The sequence below is a fragment of the Scatophagus argus genome, chromosome 9 (assembly GCF_020382885.2).
Source record: "Scatophagus argus isolate fScaArg1 chromosome 9, fScaArg1.pri, whole genome shotgun sequence".
Taxonomy (NCBI): Eukaryota; Metazoa; Chordata; class Actinopteri; family Scatophagidae; genus Scatophagus; species Scatophagus argus.
This window is the reverse complement of record NC_058501.1, coordinates 20771036-20787467: the sequence shown is the minus strand read 5'-3', so window position 1 is coordinate 20787467 and position 16432 is coordinate 20771036. Positions and strand designations below refer to the sequence as shown.

Sequence of the window (16432 nt, the reverse complement as noted above, 5' to 3'; positions counted from 1 at the left end):
CTAAATCACATGACATTGAAGTGCTGAAATGAAATTGAGTTTGAGGCAATTTCTACTGTTTATTAACTGCTCTTAATTACCACAGAAATTTGACTGAGTATACGTCATCACCTTCTCAGCCCATTTGAAACATAACAGCTGCATCACTGGGTTATGAAGTGTTACAATGTTATTATTATTGTTTTTGTGAATTACTTTCACAGTAAAGGCTAATTCAGAGACTTCTGCTGTGTCTTAATCATTTGCAGAAATTCTCATTCCTAGCTTAGCATTAGAGTTTCATTTTAGGTCAATATTTAAATAACATTAAAGTACAAAACTAGGCTCAACACAAATGTGTGACTTTTTAAAAGTATTTTTGATGAAAAAGGACATTTCACTGGCACACCCACATGTGTTTTTGTGACTTCCTCATCTTTGAGTCAACTCCTGAGGCTGATTAAAAAAGCAGCACAAACTCTGAGGGAACTTCACTTCTCTGTTCATCTCTCATCCGTCTGCTCGAAAGACCGAAAGAAAACGTAAGCCGTCTTTGCTTCTATACGACACACATCGTCAGCATTCATTTAAAATATAAATCAAAATTCTACACGCTTTAACATTCATTTATTTTGAATTTAGATCAATTAGCAACTGAAGGGCAGAAAGAAGAAACCACAAGAAAAACCAAACAAACAAAAGGCAGTCTTTCAGCTGTTGTTTTAGACATTTTTAGTGTTGAACAGCTTCCTCCTGCTTGTCCTTTTTATTATCATGCCATCCTCTGTGTCAGTATGCCGCAGCACCGACTGTTGTTTGCAAACAACTCTTACTTTGTTGATAAAAATCTCCATCACCAGACTTTCATAAAAGTCGGTGAGCGATTCTGACACACCTTGAATTGAAGAACTGAATTCTGTCAGAACTTTTCTGTTTGGAAACTTTTCCTCACTGATAAAAACTGAAAAATATTCCAAAACATCTCTACATCATCTCAACTTCACTACTGGCCTCCAAATAAACCCCAGAATACAAACTAGTTATTTCGGACTGAACTGTACTAAAAATATGAAGTGTTGTCATGTATGATCTCCAGACTTCCTGCCTCACACGACTCACAAAGATGGCTGCAGCTCTGACTCTCCTTTTCATCGGCTGTCTGCTGCAAGGTGAGTTGAAGCTCATTCACATTTGAATCAGTGAAAATATTAAAAACTCTAACTGCGCGATGTTAGTCAAGCATTTACACCAGACTGCAGCAGTAACACTGTAACACATGCTGCAGCAAATGAAGGAGCTACAGTGGTGTTCTGCTGCCTTTTGTTAAAACTTTACTTTGATGAGTTAAAAAAAGAAAAGTTATTTTTATCTGGACATATTGGAAAAAACAACTGAGCAGAATCTTTACTATGGTCACTTTGGATGATTTCATGGTAAACGGTAAGGTGCTAAGATTTTAGAGGTAACAAACTGTTAAATTTCTTCTTTACTGTAAAAGAGTAATGACTTGTTCTTATTCCAAGATTTGTGTCCTGTGTTTCAGATGTCATGTGTGGAGACCCTACAGAGAAGGTCATTATGCCACAGGCTATCGAGGCTCTGAGGGGATCCTGTGTGACCATACCCTGCTCCTTTGAAGTACGGAGAGCATTTAATGTCCATTTAGATCAAACATGTAAAGCATTGTGGAAAACCGATAAAAACACTGTTGTGTTTAACAGCAGTAATCCACAAAGTTCTACAATTAAAGGACATTTCACAGGAAACTTAATAAATAAAGATTGCACAACAACTCTGAACAACATGCAACCTGCATACAACAACAAATATTTCTTCAGAGTGGAATGTGAAAACCCTGAAACATGACATGATGACCAAAAATTGCAAATTTCAGTGAGAGGTAGGTTTAAAGTCCACACTCTTACACCTCAGTGATTATTTCCCTTGTTCTACTGCTTTGACCTTCTCTTGCTTTTATTCCATTTTGAAAATAATATAACAAATAGAGAGGAATTACTGTATTTGCTGACTTCTCCACATGGACTTTCCCACCAGATGATCCTCCCACACCGACTCTGACTCCACCCACAGTGAGGTGGGTGGAGGGAACCTCAGTGAGTGTGAGGTGTTCTGCTCCAGCTCCCTGTCTGTCTCTTCCTCCAGCTCTCACATGGACCCCCCACCTGGGTGACAGTCATGAGACACTGCAGGACAATCAGGACAAAACTAAAGTCAAAATCTCCACTCTGACCTTCACTGCATCTCACCTCCATCACAGACAGAACATCTCCTGTACTGCCGTGTACACAAAACAAGATGGCAGCACTGAGTCATCTGCTACTACAAGTTTAACAGCTGATATTTCATGTGAGTGAATTTGATTATTTATTTGACAATATTTTAATTAGAAACATTAGAATTGAGTTAGTTTATTAATGCTTTACTTGATTAGTCAAAAAAGATCATTAGTACATTTTTTGAAGGTAAAATTGTAAAAATTAGCTGTTCTAAAAATATGAGGATTTGCTGCTTTTTTCTCCTTTATACAATATAAACTTGGTCAAACTAGAGGGTATTTGTCTGATTATTTTTCCCCCACATCAAATCAATATTTCAGTGATGCATGTCCTTATTTGTTATTTTCCAGATTCACCCAAACACACCTCAGTGTCAGTCAGTCCCTCTGGTCCAGTACCAGAAGACAGTACTGTGACTCTGACATGCAGTACTACTGCTAACCCAGCAGTAGTGAACTACACCTGGTACAGAACTGATGGAGGCCAGGAGACTTTTATTGGGACTGGACATGTTTTAAGCATTAGAGCTTCTGAAGTCAGAGGTCCTTTTTTCTGCAAGGCTGAAAATAATGTTGGAGCTGGACGATCCAACATCAGTCACATCGATGTTCAATGTATGTATGAATTTCTAACTTATATGTTTTATACACTTCGTTAAGTCTAGCTTTATGCAGTGCACTGATTTATAAATTGTAATATTTACTCATGAACTGATTTATTCAAATACTTAAGGTCATTGTGTTTAGGACTTTTAAAGGTCCAACTTCAGTTCCCTCAGGTTTGATTTTTGTATTCGGGCCTCCTCGTTTATCCTTTTCAGCCTACATTATCAAACCTGTTAATACAGGCAAGTCGGTAAGTTAATGTTGGCTTTCTTCAATAACTCATTAAGTATTAGTGACCAAATAAAAATACTCTTTAGACAGACGTTTGTATTCTGGTTTCGCCAGATACAAAAAGGTGTCAACACTGTAACTTTGGAACAAAAAACGGACAAAACGCACCTTTATTTTTCTCACAATAATAAACCAAGTAAACTTTTTTCTGGCATTTTAATAACTTCTTTTACAGATTCACCCAAACACACCTCAGTGTCAGTCAGTCCCTCTGGTCCAGTACCAGAAGACAGTACTGTGACTCTGACATGCAGGACTACTGCTAACCCAGCAGTAGTGAACTACACCTGGTACAGAACTGATGGAGGCCAGGAGACTTTTATTGGGACTGGACATGTTTTAAGCATTAGAGCTTCTAAAGTCAGAAGTTCTTTTTTCTGCAAGGCTGAAAATAATGTTGGAGCTGGACGATCCAACATCAACCACATCGATGTTCAATGTATGTATGAATTTCTAACTTGCATGTTTTATACACTTCGTTAAGTCTGGCTTTATGCAGTGCACTGATTTATAAATTGTAATATTTAGTCATGAACTGTTTATTCAAATACTTAAGGTCATTGTGTTTAGGACTTTTAAAGGTCCAACTTCAGTTCCCTCAGGTTTGATTTTTTGTATTCGGGCCTCCTCGTTTATCCTTTTCAGCCTACATTATCAAACCTGTTAATACAGGCAAGTCGGTAATTTAATGCTGGCTTTCTTCAATAACTCATTAAGTATTAGTGACCAAATAAAAATACTCTTTAGACAGACGTTTGCATTCTGGTTTCACCAGATACAAAAAGGTGTCAACACTGTAATTTTGGAAGAATTAAAAGGACAAAACACACCTTTATTTTTCTCACAATAATAAACCAAGTAAACTTTTTTTTCTGACATTTTAATAACTTCTTTTACAGATTCACCCAAACACACCTCAGTGTCAGTCAGTCCCTCTGGTCCAGTACCAGAAGACAGTACTGTGACTCTGACATGCAGTACTACTGCTAATCCAGCAGTAGTGAACTACACCTGGTACAGAACTGATGGAGGCCAGGAGACTTTTATTGGGACTGGACATGTTTTAAACATTACAGCTTCTAAAGTCAGAGGTCCTTTTTTCTGCAAGGCTGAAAATAATGTTGGAGCTGGACGATCCAACATCAGTCACATCGATGTTCAATGTATGTATGAATTTCTAACTTATATGTTTTGTACACTTCATGAAGACTAGCTTTATGCGGTGCACTGATTTATAAATTGTAACATTTAGACATGAACTGATTTATTCAAATACTTAAGGTCATTGTGTTTAGGATTTTTAAAGGTCCAACTTCAGTGGCCTCAGGTTTGATTTTTGTATTCGGGCCTCCTCTTTTATCCTTTTCAGCCTACATTATTAAACCTGTTAATGCAGGCAAGTCGGTAGTTTAATGCTGGCTTTCTTCATTAACTCATTACATATTAGTGACCAAATAAATAATTAGCAATAGTATTAATAAATAATTATTACTTGTGAACAAATCGTAATTAGACAGGTGTTTGCATTCTGGTTTCGCCAGTTACAAAAAGGTGTCAACAATGTAACTTTGGAAGAAAAAAACTGACAAACACACCTTTATTTCCCTTGCAATAATAATTAAAATAATCTTTTTCTGGCATGAAATTTAGACTATTATGTTATTTTTTTTCTACTATGTTATTTTTTTATGACAGGCCTTGGGCATCTTGGATCGTATGGTGGAGTTCTTCTCTTGTCTGTTGCTGGTGTATCTCTAATGGTGAACGTCTTGTACACAGTCTGCTGGCATTTCTTTGGTACGTCATGACAACAGATTAAATGTTCTTTGAAGACAGCTCTGCTGATGAAAAGTGCTGATGATAGAAAAATAATTAAGTAGTACATACCTAAAGAAACTAATTGTAATACATGTTTGGTTGGCACCAATTCCCCCCAATATTTAAATATGCCCATAAGGCCCCAAGCACCCACATATTTTAATTCATGCAATCATTATCATAACTAAACTTAAATTCCATTATTATTACTACTGGTTCAAGTATTACTGCAGCTCTGCGTGTGGTTTGTCAAAGTTGTGTTGCCGTACCCGAGCAGAAGCTGTTGCTCGACTGCTTTGGGTAGGTAGATCCGGTCAATGTCAGACACTGTACCGTCTGTTTCGTTATTTTCAATTGCATTACAATGTGAAAAGTTACAAAGTCACACGAATGTTAGCTAAACTATGGCACTGTCAACTGGGATAGTTTATGTAAAGACACCCCCCTCGTCAGATTTGGTCACCTCCAATGCTGACTCCATGATTACATCCTTGATATACAATGTCTTCTCTTATTTCCCCTCAAAGAAAGCAAGAAGGAGCCAGAAGCCAAAAGAAGAGGACAGAACTTACATGTCATTGGATCGAAGAGACAGATCTCCAGAGTACGATGTCATTGCCCAAACTCCGAAATGACGACTTCCACTGATGATGAGCGTGATCATTTCCTGAAGGATTTATTGCCATTCACTGAAGCAAAAATGAAAGCTTTATTTCTGCTCTCTGTTGCAATGCCTTAAATTTATGTTTATGTATTTATGAATCAAATTTCTGTGTGTGGGACACACAACATGAACAGCTATGTTAATGCTTTCTGCCTGAAGTTCAATTTCAGCAAAATGTCGGAGTTGTTTTAAGTATGCTATGCAGTGATCTTTGAGGTGGTGAGTTTTTCCCTTTTACTGGTATTGACACTGTGTTGATCAGCTGTAGCACCTGTTTGATTTAAAACAGAAAGCACATTTTGAATGAGGAGACATAAGTCTGTTCCATGATTTTCTTTACTGGGAATAAAGAAATAACGTGAAGCCAAATGCAGAGACGGGGATTTAAATGGCACTGGACTGAACAGATGAGTCACCATGAGTTATCGCTGTCACAATATCACATCTTCTCCACAGATGAAGTCAGAAACAAAAGAGGCCACAAAGCCTAACATATGTATTATTAACACAATATCAATATTTCAATTTTCACTTTAAATATCACGTTATCATCAGTACCTGCATATAACTTGAACTGTGTGTTTATAACAATTAAGGTTCTCAGTGCGTCACTCCAGAGGGCTCTGAGTAACGATATTTTGATACTTGATTTTCAGGACTTGTTGAAATATTATTTTAAATATCCCACTCAAATTATCAACTTGTCTGAACCCCGACTGGCTAAGGATACAAACTTGAAGGGGACGTCTTGATTAATATGCTGATGACATACATGTTTCAACAACCACGACTGAACTGAGTGAACATTCAATCTGACATTCAGTAAAAATCAAATGTTCTCAGTTTCATATGCTGAGCTGCTGAACTGGACTCAATTACATCATAAAATGACTTTGTGTGTATTAGTTCGTACGCATCCCAAATATCACAACGGCAACAGCCGCATAAGATCACCGACTTTGCATAACCTATGTCCTCATGAATGCCACTGGACTAAGTTTAGGTGGATTCATTCAATGTTGTGCTAAATCACATGACATTGAAGTGCTGAAATGAAATTGAGTTTGAGGCAATTTCTACTGTTTATTAACTGCTCTTAATTACCACAGAAATTTGACTGAGTATACGTCATCACCTTCTCAGCCCATTTGAAACATAACAGCTGCATCACTGGGTTATGAAGTGTTACAATGTTATTATTATTGTTTTTGTGAATTTCTTTCACAGTAAAGGCTAACCAGAGACTTCTGCTGTGTCTTAATCATTTGCAGAAATTCTCATTCCTAGCTTAGCATTAGAGTTTCATTTTAGGTCAATATTTAAATCAAAAGAAGAACATTTGTGACCATTAAAGTACAAAACTAGGCTCAACACAAATGTGTGACTTTTTAAAAGTATTTTTGATGAAAAAGGACATTTCACTGGCACACCCACATGTGTTTTTGCGACTTCCTCATCTTTGAGTCAACTCCTGAGGCTGATTAAAAAAGCAGCACAAACTCTGAGGGAACTTCACTTCTCTGCTCATCTCTCATCCGTCTGCTCGAAAGACCGAAAGAAAACGTAAGCCGTCTTTGCTTCTATACGACACACATCGTCAGCATTCATTTAAAATATAAATCAAAATTCTACACGCTTTAACATTCATTTATTTTGAATTTAGATCAATTAGCAACTGAAAGGCAGAAAGAAGAAACCACAAGAAAAACCAAACAAACATAAGGCAGTCTTTCAGTTGTTGTTTTAGACATTTTTAGTGTTGAACAACTTCCTCCTGCTTGTCCTTTTTATTATCATGCCATCCTCTGTGTCAGTATGCCGCAGCAACGACTGTTGTTTGCAAACAACTCTTACTTTGTTGATAAAAATCTCCATCACCAGACTTTCATAAAAGTCGGTGAGCGATTCTGACACCTTGAATTGAAGAACTGAATTCTGTCAGAACTTTTCTGTTTGGAAACTTTTCCTCACTGATAAAAACTGAAAAATATTCCAAAACATCTCTACATCATCTCAACTTCACTACTGGCCTCCAAATAAACCCCAGAATACAAACTAGTTATTTCGGACTGAACTGTACTAAAAATATGAAGTGTTGTCATGTATGATCTCCAGACTTCCTGCCTCACACGACTCACAAAGATGGCTGCAGCTCTGACTCTCCTTTTCATCGGCTGTCTGCTGCAAGGTGAGTTGAAGCTCATTCACATTTGAATCAGTGAAAGTATTAAAAACTCTAACTGCGCGATGTTAGTCAAGCATTTACACCAGACTGCAGCAGTAACACTGTAACACATGCTGCAGCAAATGAAGGAGCTACAGTGGTGTTCTGCTGCCTTTTGTTAAAACTTTACTTTGATGAGTTAAAAAAAGAAAAGTTATTTTTATCTGGACATATTGGAAAAAACAACTAAGCAGAATCTTTGCTATGGTCACTTTGGATGATTTCATGGTAAACAATAAGGTGCTAAGATTTTAGAGGTAACAAACTGTTAAATTTCTTCTTCACTGTAAAAGAGTAATGACTTGTTCTTATTCCAAGATTTGTGTCCTGTGTTTCAGATGTCATGTGTGGAGACCCTACAGAGAAGGTCATTATGCCAAAGGCTATCGAGGCTCTGAGGGGATCCTGTGTGACCATACCCTGCTCCTTTGAAGTACGGAGAGAATATAATGTCCATTTAGATCAAACATGTGAAGCATTGTGGAAAAACGAGGCAAAGACTGTTGTGTTTAACAGCCGTAATCCACAAAGTTCTACAATTAAAGGAAATTTCACAGGAAACTTAACAAATAAAGACTGCACAACCACTCTGAACAACATGCAACCTGCATACAGCAACAGCAATTATTACCTCAGAGTGCAATGTGACAATACCCTGAAACATGACATGAATGACCAAAAACTGCAAATTTCAGTGAGAGGTAGGTTTAAAGTCCACACTCTTACACCTCAGTGATTATTTCCCTTGTTCTACTGCTTTGACCTTCTCTTGCTTTGATTCCATTTTGAAAATAATATAACAAATAGAGAGGAATTACTGTATTTGCTGACTTCTCCACATGGACTTTCCCACCAGATGATCCTCCCACACCGACTCTGACTCCACCCACAGTGAGGGGGGTGGAGGGAACCTCAGTGAGTGTGAGGTGTTCTGCTCCAGCTCCCTGTCTGTCTCTTCCTCCAGCTCTCACATGGACCCCCCACCTGGGTGACAGTCATGAGACACTGCAGGAGAATCAGGACAAAACTAAAGTCAAAATCTCCACTCTGACCTTCACTGCATCTCACCTCCATCACAGACAGAACATCTCCTGTACTGCCGTGTACACAAAACAAGATGGCAGCACTGAGTCATCTGCTACTACAAGTTTAACAGCTGATATTTCATGTGAGTGAATTTGATCATTTATTTGACAATATTTTAACTAGAAACATTAGAATTGAGTTAGTTTATGCTTTACTTGATTAGTCAAAAAAGATCATTAGTACATTTTTTCAAGGCAAAATATAAAAATTCGCTGTTCTAAAAATATGAGGATTTGCTGCTTTTTTCTCCTGTATACAATATAAACTTGGTCAAACTAGAGGGTATTTGTCTGATTATTTTTCCCCCACATCAAATCAATATTTCAGTGATGCAAATAACGGGGACGTCTGTTAGACTCGGTTAAAATACATCCAACAGATATTTGCCTCCTGGTTGTGCGCATCCACACGACCAGTTTACTTTCACATCTGGCACACTGACATGCATAAAGGTGGACAACAGATCTCCACTTCTTCTCACTGTGAAAAGTGAAGCCAACATATCCTGAATATGAGAGTTTGCAAATAAATACTGGATTCCAAACAGGTGGTGAAAGTGCAGGAACAGAGTGAAAGCTGCTGTTGTTGATGACCATGTAACATTCCAGTACAGGAGCCTGAAATCGAAGCTTAAGCAGCACAAAGGAAGTAAATGTTAAAGTTGTTTGTAGGCTAAAATGAACTGTTCAATGAGGAAGTCTTGATGTATATTTTTGAGCAGGTTTTATCTTCAGTTCTCACATAAGTTTCATCTTCTGCACCTGTCACTTAATCAGCTCTGACCAGAAGATGAGTCCAGTGTGCTCCTCACTCAGAGCCTCTATGACCTTATTTATTATTGTTCAGATTCACCCAAACACACCTCAGTGTCAGTCAGTCCCTCTGGTCCAGTACCAGAAGACAGTACTGTGACTCTGACATGCAGTACTACTGCTAACCCAGCAGTAGTGAACTACACCTGGTACAGAACTGATGGAGGCCAGGAGACTTTTATTGGGACTGGACATGTTTTAAGCATTACAGCTTCTAAAGTCAGAAGTTCTTTTTTCTGCAAGGCTGAAAATAATGTTGGAGCTGGACGATCCAACATCAGTCACATCGATGTTCAATGTATGTCTCACACGGCTAAAATGTTTTATTACATAAACTCGAGCATATTTCATTTTAAAGTATAGACAAATTTTCTCATTAATTTATTTGCCTCTTCATCGTTAAATTTCCCTTTTTATAAAGCTCTTATTTACTCTTATAATATATAAATACTAAATAAATAATTACATAAGTTACTTCTTACCCCACTGCGAAAAATGGCTATAAGCAATTCATTTGGTCAGAGGACATGGAGTGAGCACTATAAAGCACCTCTCCCAATACATAAAACGGATTTGGACTTTGGACTTTGATTGTCTTCGCTCACAACTTTTCAACAATTGTTTTGTTATTTCAGTCTCTGTCCTTTTCCCAACATGATTAAATATGACTTTGACTCTTGTCTTTTCTCCATTGGTTGCAGTTGCTCCACAGATCCTGCCCTCATCTTCTTGCAATAAAACTGCAGCGCAGCTCAACTGTTCCTGTGAGACTGTGGGAAATCCTTCTCCCACATCACAGTGGTATTTGGATGGGTTGCCTGTCAATCACTCTGACAAGTTTGCAATCAGCAGTGAGTCTGTAAAAGACACGAGTGTGAGGAGCATCATCTCTGTGAATCGACCACAGTGGAAGGGTCTTTCCACCTTGTCCTGCCTCAGCTCCAACTCTCAGGGATCTGTCAGTCAACCTTTTTATGTCTACGTCCTTGAGCCTCAAACATCTGCAGAAAGTCTCGGTTTGTATTGTGCTAAATCAAAGTTCTATTGATTATCAGGAAATGATCAGGATTTTAAAACAGAAAGACTTAAGGTTTATTCAATTCGTTAATGAATACAGTTCAGAATCTGTAACACATGCTGCAGCAAATGAAGGAGCTACAGTGGTGTTCTGCTGCCTTTTGTTAAAACTTTACTTTTATTGGTAAAAAAAAAAGTTATTTTTATCTGGACATATTGGAAAAAACAACTAAGCAGAATCTTTACTATGGTCACTTTGGATGATTTCATGGTAAACGGTAAGGTGCTAAGATTTTAGAGGTAACAAACTGTTAAATTTCTTCTTTACTGTAAAAGAGTAATGACTTGTTCTTATTCCAAGATTTGTGTCCTGTGTTTCAGATGTCATGTGTGGAGACCCTACAGAGAAGGTCATTATGCCACAGGCTATCGAGGCTCTGGGGATCCTGTGTGACCATACCCTGCTCCTTTGAAGTACGGACAACATTTAATGTCCATTTAGATCAAACATGTGAAGCATTGTGGAAAAATGAGGCAAACACTGTTGTGTTTGACAGCCGTAATCCACAAAGTTCTACAATAAAAGGAAATTTCACAGGAAACTTAATAAATAAAGACTGCACAACAACTCTGAACAACATGAAACCTGCATACAACAACAAATATCACCTCAGAGTGGAATGTGCCAATACCCTGAAACATAACATGATTGACCAAAAATTGCAAATTTCAGTGAGAGGTAGGTTTAAAGTCCACACTCTTACACCTCAGTGATTATTTCCCTTGTTCTACTGCTTTGACCTTCTCTTGCTTTTATTCCATTTTGAAAATAATATATCAAATAGAGAGGAATTACTGTATTTGCTGACTTCTCCACATGGACTTTCCCACCAGATGATCCTCCCACACCGACTCTGACTCCACCCACAGTGAGGGTGATGGAGGGAACCTCAGTGAGTGTGAGGTGTTCTGCTCCAGCTCCCTGTCTGTCTCTTCCTCCAGCTCTCACATGGACCCCCCACCTGGGTGACAGTCATGAGACACTGCAGGAGAATCTGGACAAAACGAAAGTCAAAATCTCCACTCTGACCTTCACTGCATCTCACCTCCATCACAGACAGAACATCTCCTGTACTGCCGTGTACACAAAACAAAATGGGAGCACCAAGTCATCTGCTACTACAAGTTTTCCAGCTGATATTTCATGTGAGTGAATTTGATCATTTATTTGACAATATTTTAATGAGAAACATTATAATTGAGTGAGGTTATTAATGCTTTACTTGATTAGGCCTGTGAATATTCTCATTCATCCAGGTCATGGTTATCTCAAGGAAATTCAATCGAATGCAACTTAGTTATTTGTCTTTGAAGACGTTTCACCTCTCATCCAAGAGGCTTCATCAGTTGATGCTCGCTTGACTAGGCTGGGACTAGTCCAACTAGCTGGTGTGGAGACCCAGGTATTTAACATCTGTGGAGGCATTCACATGGCCAGTGGTGTCATAGGCTCGTTTAGTGCCCCATTGTGCCAAACGACAGTCGTTGAAAGACAGTCGTTGGGGATGGTGAAGTTGGTTTCGACTTCGTTAATGCTCTATAACACAATAGAGCATTAACGAAGTTGTGAATGCCTCCACAGAGGTTTAATACCTGGGTCTCCACACCAGCTAGTTGGACTAGTCCCAGCCTAGTCAAGCGAGCATCACCTGATGAAGCCTCTTGGATGAGAGGTGAAACGTCTTCAAAGACAAATAACTAAGTCCAGTTGCATTCGATTGAATTTACTTGAGATTACTTGATTAGTCAAAAAAGATCATTAGTACATTTTTTCAAGGCAAAATAGTAAAAATTCACTGTTCTAAAAATATGAGGATTTGCTGCTTTTTTCTCCTTTATACAATATAAACTTGGTCAAACTAGAGGGTATTTGTCTGATTATTTTTCCCCCACATCAAATCAATATTTCAGTGATGCAAATAAGCAGGGACGTCTGTTAGACTCGGTCGTTAAAATACATCCAACCAGATATTTGTAACCTCCTGGTTGTGCGCATCCACACGACCAGTTTGCTTTCACATCTGGCACACTGACATGCATAAAGGTGGACAACAGATCTCCACTTCTTCTCACTGTGAAAAGTGAAGCCAACATATCCTGAATATGAGAGTTTGCAAATAAATACTGGATTCCAAACAGGTGGTGAAAGTGCAGGAACAGAGTGAAAGCTGCTGTTGTTGATGACCATGTAACATTCCAGTACAGGAGCCTGAAATCGAGGCTTAAGCCACACAAAGGAAGTAAATGTTAAAGTTGTTTGTAGGCTAAAATGAACTGTTCAATGAGGAAGTCTTGATGTATATTTTTGAGCAGGTTTTATCTTCAGCTCTCACATAAGTTTCATCTTTGCACCTGTCACTTAATCAGCTCTGACCAGAAGATGAGTCCAGTGTGCTCCTCACTCAGAGCCTCTATGTCCTTATTTGTTATTTTCAGATTCACCCAAACACACCTCAGTGTCAGTCAGTCCCTCTGGTCCAGTACCAAAAAACAGTACTGTGACTCTGACATGCAGTACTACTGCTAACCCAGCAGTAGTGAACTACACCTGGTGCAGAACTGATGGAGGCCAAGAGACTTTTATTGGGACTGGACATGTTTTAAGCATTAGAGCTTCTGAAGTCAGAGGTCCTTTTTTCTGCAAGGCTGAAAATAATGTTGGAGTTGGACGATCCAACATCAGTCACATCGATGTTCAATGTATGTATGAATTTCTAACTTATATGTTTTATACACTTCGTTAAGTCTAGCTTTATGCAGTGCACTGATTTATAAATTGTAATATTTAGTCATGAACTGTTTATTCAAACTTAAGGTCATTGTGTTTAGGACTTTTAAAGGTCCAACTTCAGTTCCCTCAGGTTCGATTTTTATATTTGGGCCTCCTCGTTTATCCTTTTCAGCCTACATTATCAAACCTGTTAATACAGGCAAGTCGGTAGTTTAATGCTGGCTTTCTTCAATAACTCATTAAGTATTAGTGACCAAATAAAAATACTCTTTAGACAGACGTTTGCATTCTGGTTTCGCCAGATACAAAAAGGTGTCAACACTGTAACTTTGGAAGAAGAAACTGACAAAAACACCTTTATTTTTCTCACAATAATAAACCAAATAAACTTTTTCTGACATTTTAATAACTTCTTTTTCAGATTCACCCAAACACACCTCAGTGTCAGTCAGTCCCTCTGGTCCAGTACCAGAAACAGTACTGTGACTCTGACATGCAGTACTACTGCTAACCCAGCAGTAGTGAACTACACCTGGTACAGAACTGATGGAGGCCAGGAGACTTTTATTGGGACTGGACATGTTTTAAGCATTACAGCTTCTAAAGTCAGAGGTCCTTTTTTCTGCAAGACTGAAAATAATGTTGGAGCTGGACGATCCAACATCAGTCACATCGATGTTCAATGTATGTCTCACACGGCTAAATTGTTTTGTTACATAAACTCGAGCATATTTCATTTGAAAGTATAGACAAATTTTCTCATTAATTTATTTGCCTCTTCATCGTTAAATTTCCTTTTTTTTTATAAAGCTCTTATTTAATCTTATAATATACTAAATACAAAAAAAAAAAATACTAAATACTTATAATACTAAATAAATAATTACATAAGTTACTTCTTACCCCACTGCTAAAAATGGCTATAAGCAATTCATTTGGTAAGAGGACATGGAGTGAGCACTATAAAGCACCTCTCCCAATACATAAAATGGATTTGGACTTTGGACTTTGATTGTCTTCGCTCACAACTTTTCAACAATTGTTTTGTTATTTCAGTCTCTGTCCTTTTCCCAACATGATTAAATATGACTTTGACTCTTGTCTTTTCTCATTGGTTGCAGTTGCTCCACAGATCCTGCCCTCATCTTATTGCAATAAGACTGCAGAGCAGCTCAACTGTTCCTGTGAGACTGTGGGAAATCCTTCTCCCACATCACAGTGGTATTTGGATGGGTTGCCTGTCAATCACTCTGACAAGTTTGCAATCAGCAGTGAGTCTGTAAAAGACACGAGTGTGAGGAGCATCATCTCTGTGAATCGACCACAGTGGAAGGGTCTTTCCACCTTGTCCTGCCTCAGCTCCAACTCTCAGGGATCTGTCAGTCAACCTTTTTATGTCTACGTCCTTGAGCCTCAAACATCTGCAGACAGTCACGGTTTGTATTGTGCTAAATCAAAGTTCTATTGATTAGCAGGGAAATGATGAGGATTATAAAAAAGAAAGACTTAAGGTTTATTCAATTCAGAAATCAGAATTTTTTCTCTCTAATCCTGAATCAGAAATGGCTCAGAAAATGATTTCTACTGCCACGTTTATAATCGGAAACATGGGCAATGATCAACACTAACTTGTCTCTGAGCAGGATGTGTTATTCAATGAAATGCAGTCTATCCTGGTTCCAGGATAAAAATCAGCGATCAAAATTTTGTATTTTCAACAACATTATGCTGTTGCATGTTGTGTAGATAAAACAGTTCATGGCTTCATTAAGGATTTAAGGGCCAGAGTGTTTAGGCAGAAACTTTAGCTCTGAATTCTAATGCTGCTCGTCCTTATTGGCTGCTCCTGATCTAACTTTACAATCAGCTGACATTGATAACCTCACAACCACAATATAAAGGTACACTATATGGACAAAAGTATCGGGACACCCATTACACTGTATTCTAAATACGTAGACACTGATGGTCCCCCCCTTTGCAGCCATTCCAGCTTCAACTCTTCTGGGGAGGCTTTCCACAAGATTTTGTGCTTCTGTGGGAATTTAGCCCATTCATGCAGCAGAGCGTTTGTGAGGTCAGACTCTGATGTTGGACCAAAAGGCCTGACTCACAATCTCCGTTTCCAATTTGCATGTGTGTGTGGTTATGGTTTGGCTTAGGGTAATTCTCCAGGAAATTAACATTGAATGTAATGCCCTCTGAAGCCATACAAGCTTCTGATTTATACCTGTTTCTTGATAAAAAAGAAGCATTATAAATAAGCATGTAGTCAAGCGTCTCAGCCTGATGTACCTGAAGTAGAGAAGCAGAAGTAACAACTCACTAAAAAGAAGTCTTTATAAAGTATGTCCATACTATTACCAGAAGAATGATGTCTTGTCTGAGTTACTTCTTTATCCTAATCTTCCACTGTCGCTTGTATGTTTCAGACAAAGTAACCTTGTATGCCTTCATCACCATAGTTGCTGCACTGCTTGTATTAGTATGTGCTCTGCTCTTAGTTATCAGGTAAGGTAACAGCTTAAGACAAAATGGTCACACTACTCCTTCATATAACTGTTAGTGTTTCATTATCTTACTTGGACTCCTGTTTTTTTTTTTTTAACACTGTGAGAGCAAATACTGACAATGTGCAGTGTTCACTTCAATCTTCATCCATGAGAACAAATTTAAAGTGTTAAAATTGGTCAGTAGAGTAGTATCAGAAGACTGTATCCTGAGGTGTCCAGGTTCTGTCCAAAGCAATGAATTACTTTCATAAAACTGCAACTGCAACATCAACATGCAGTCAATAATGCTGACAGAATAAATTCACTTTACCTTTGAATTTCCATGGATAAATCTC

At 38.2% G+C, this 16432-nt stretch overlaps 1 protein-coding gene across 1 annotated transcript in view; it reads left to right on the top strand.

Moving 5' to 3' along the window:
- Window positions 1-16432, top strand: part of LOC124064251 (sialoadhesin-like) — a 35932-nt gene that overhangs the window by 18858 nt on the left and 642 nt on the right. Inside the window, 11 exon segments of the mRNA XM_046398543.1 lie at window positions 1523-1879; window positions 2035-2346; window positions 2627-2890; window positions 3348-3611; window positions 4072-4335; window positions 9811-10074; window positions 13290-13553; window positions 14006-14056; window positions 14059-14268; window positions 14706-15020; window positions 16017-16095. Coding sequence (XP_046254499.1) covers window positions 1523-1879; window positions 2035-2346; window positions 2627-2890; window positions 3348-3611; window positions 4072-4335; window positions 9811-10074; window positions 13290-13553; window positions 14006-14056; window positions 14059-14268; window positions 14706-15020; window positions 16017-16095 — 2644 coding nt within the window.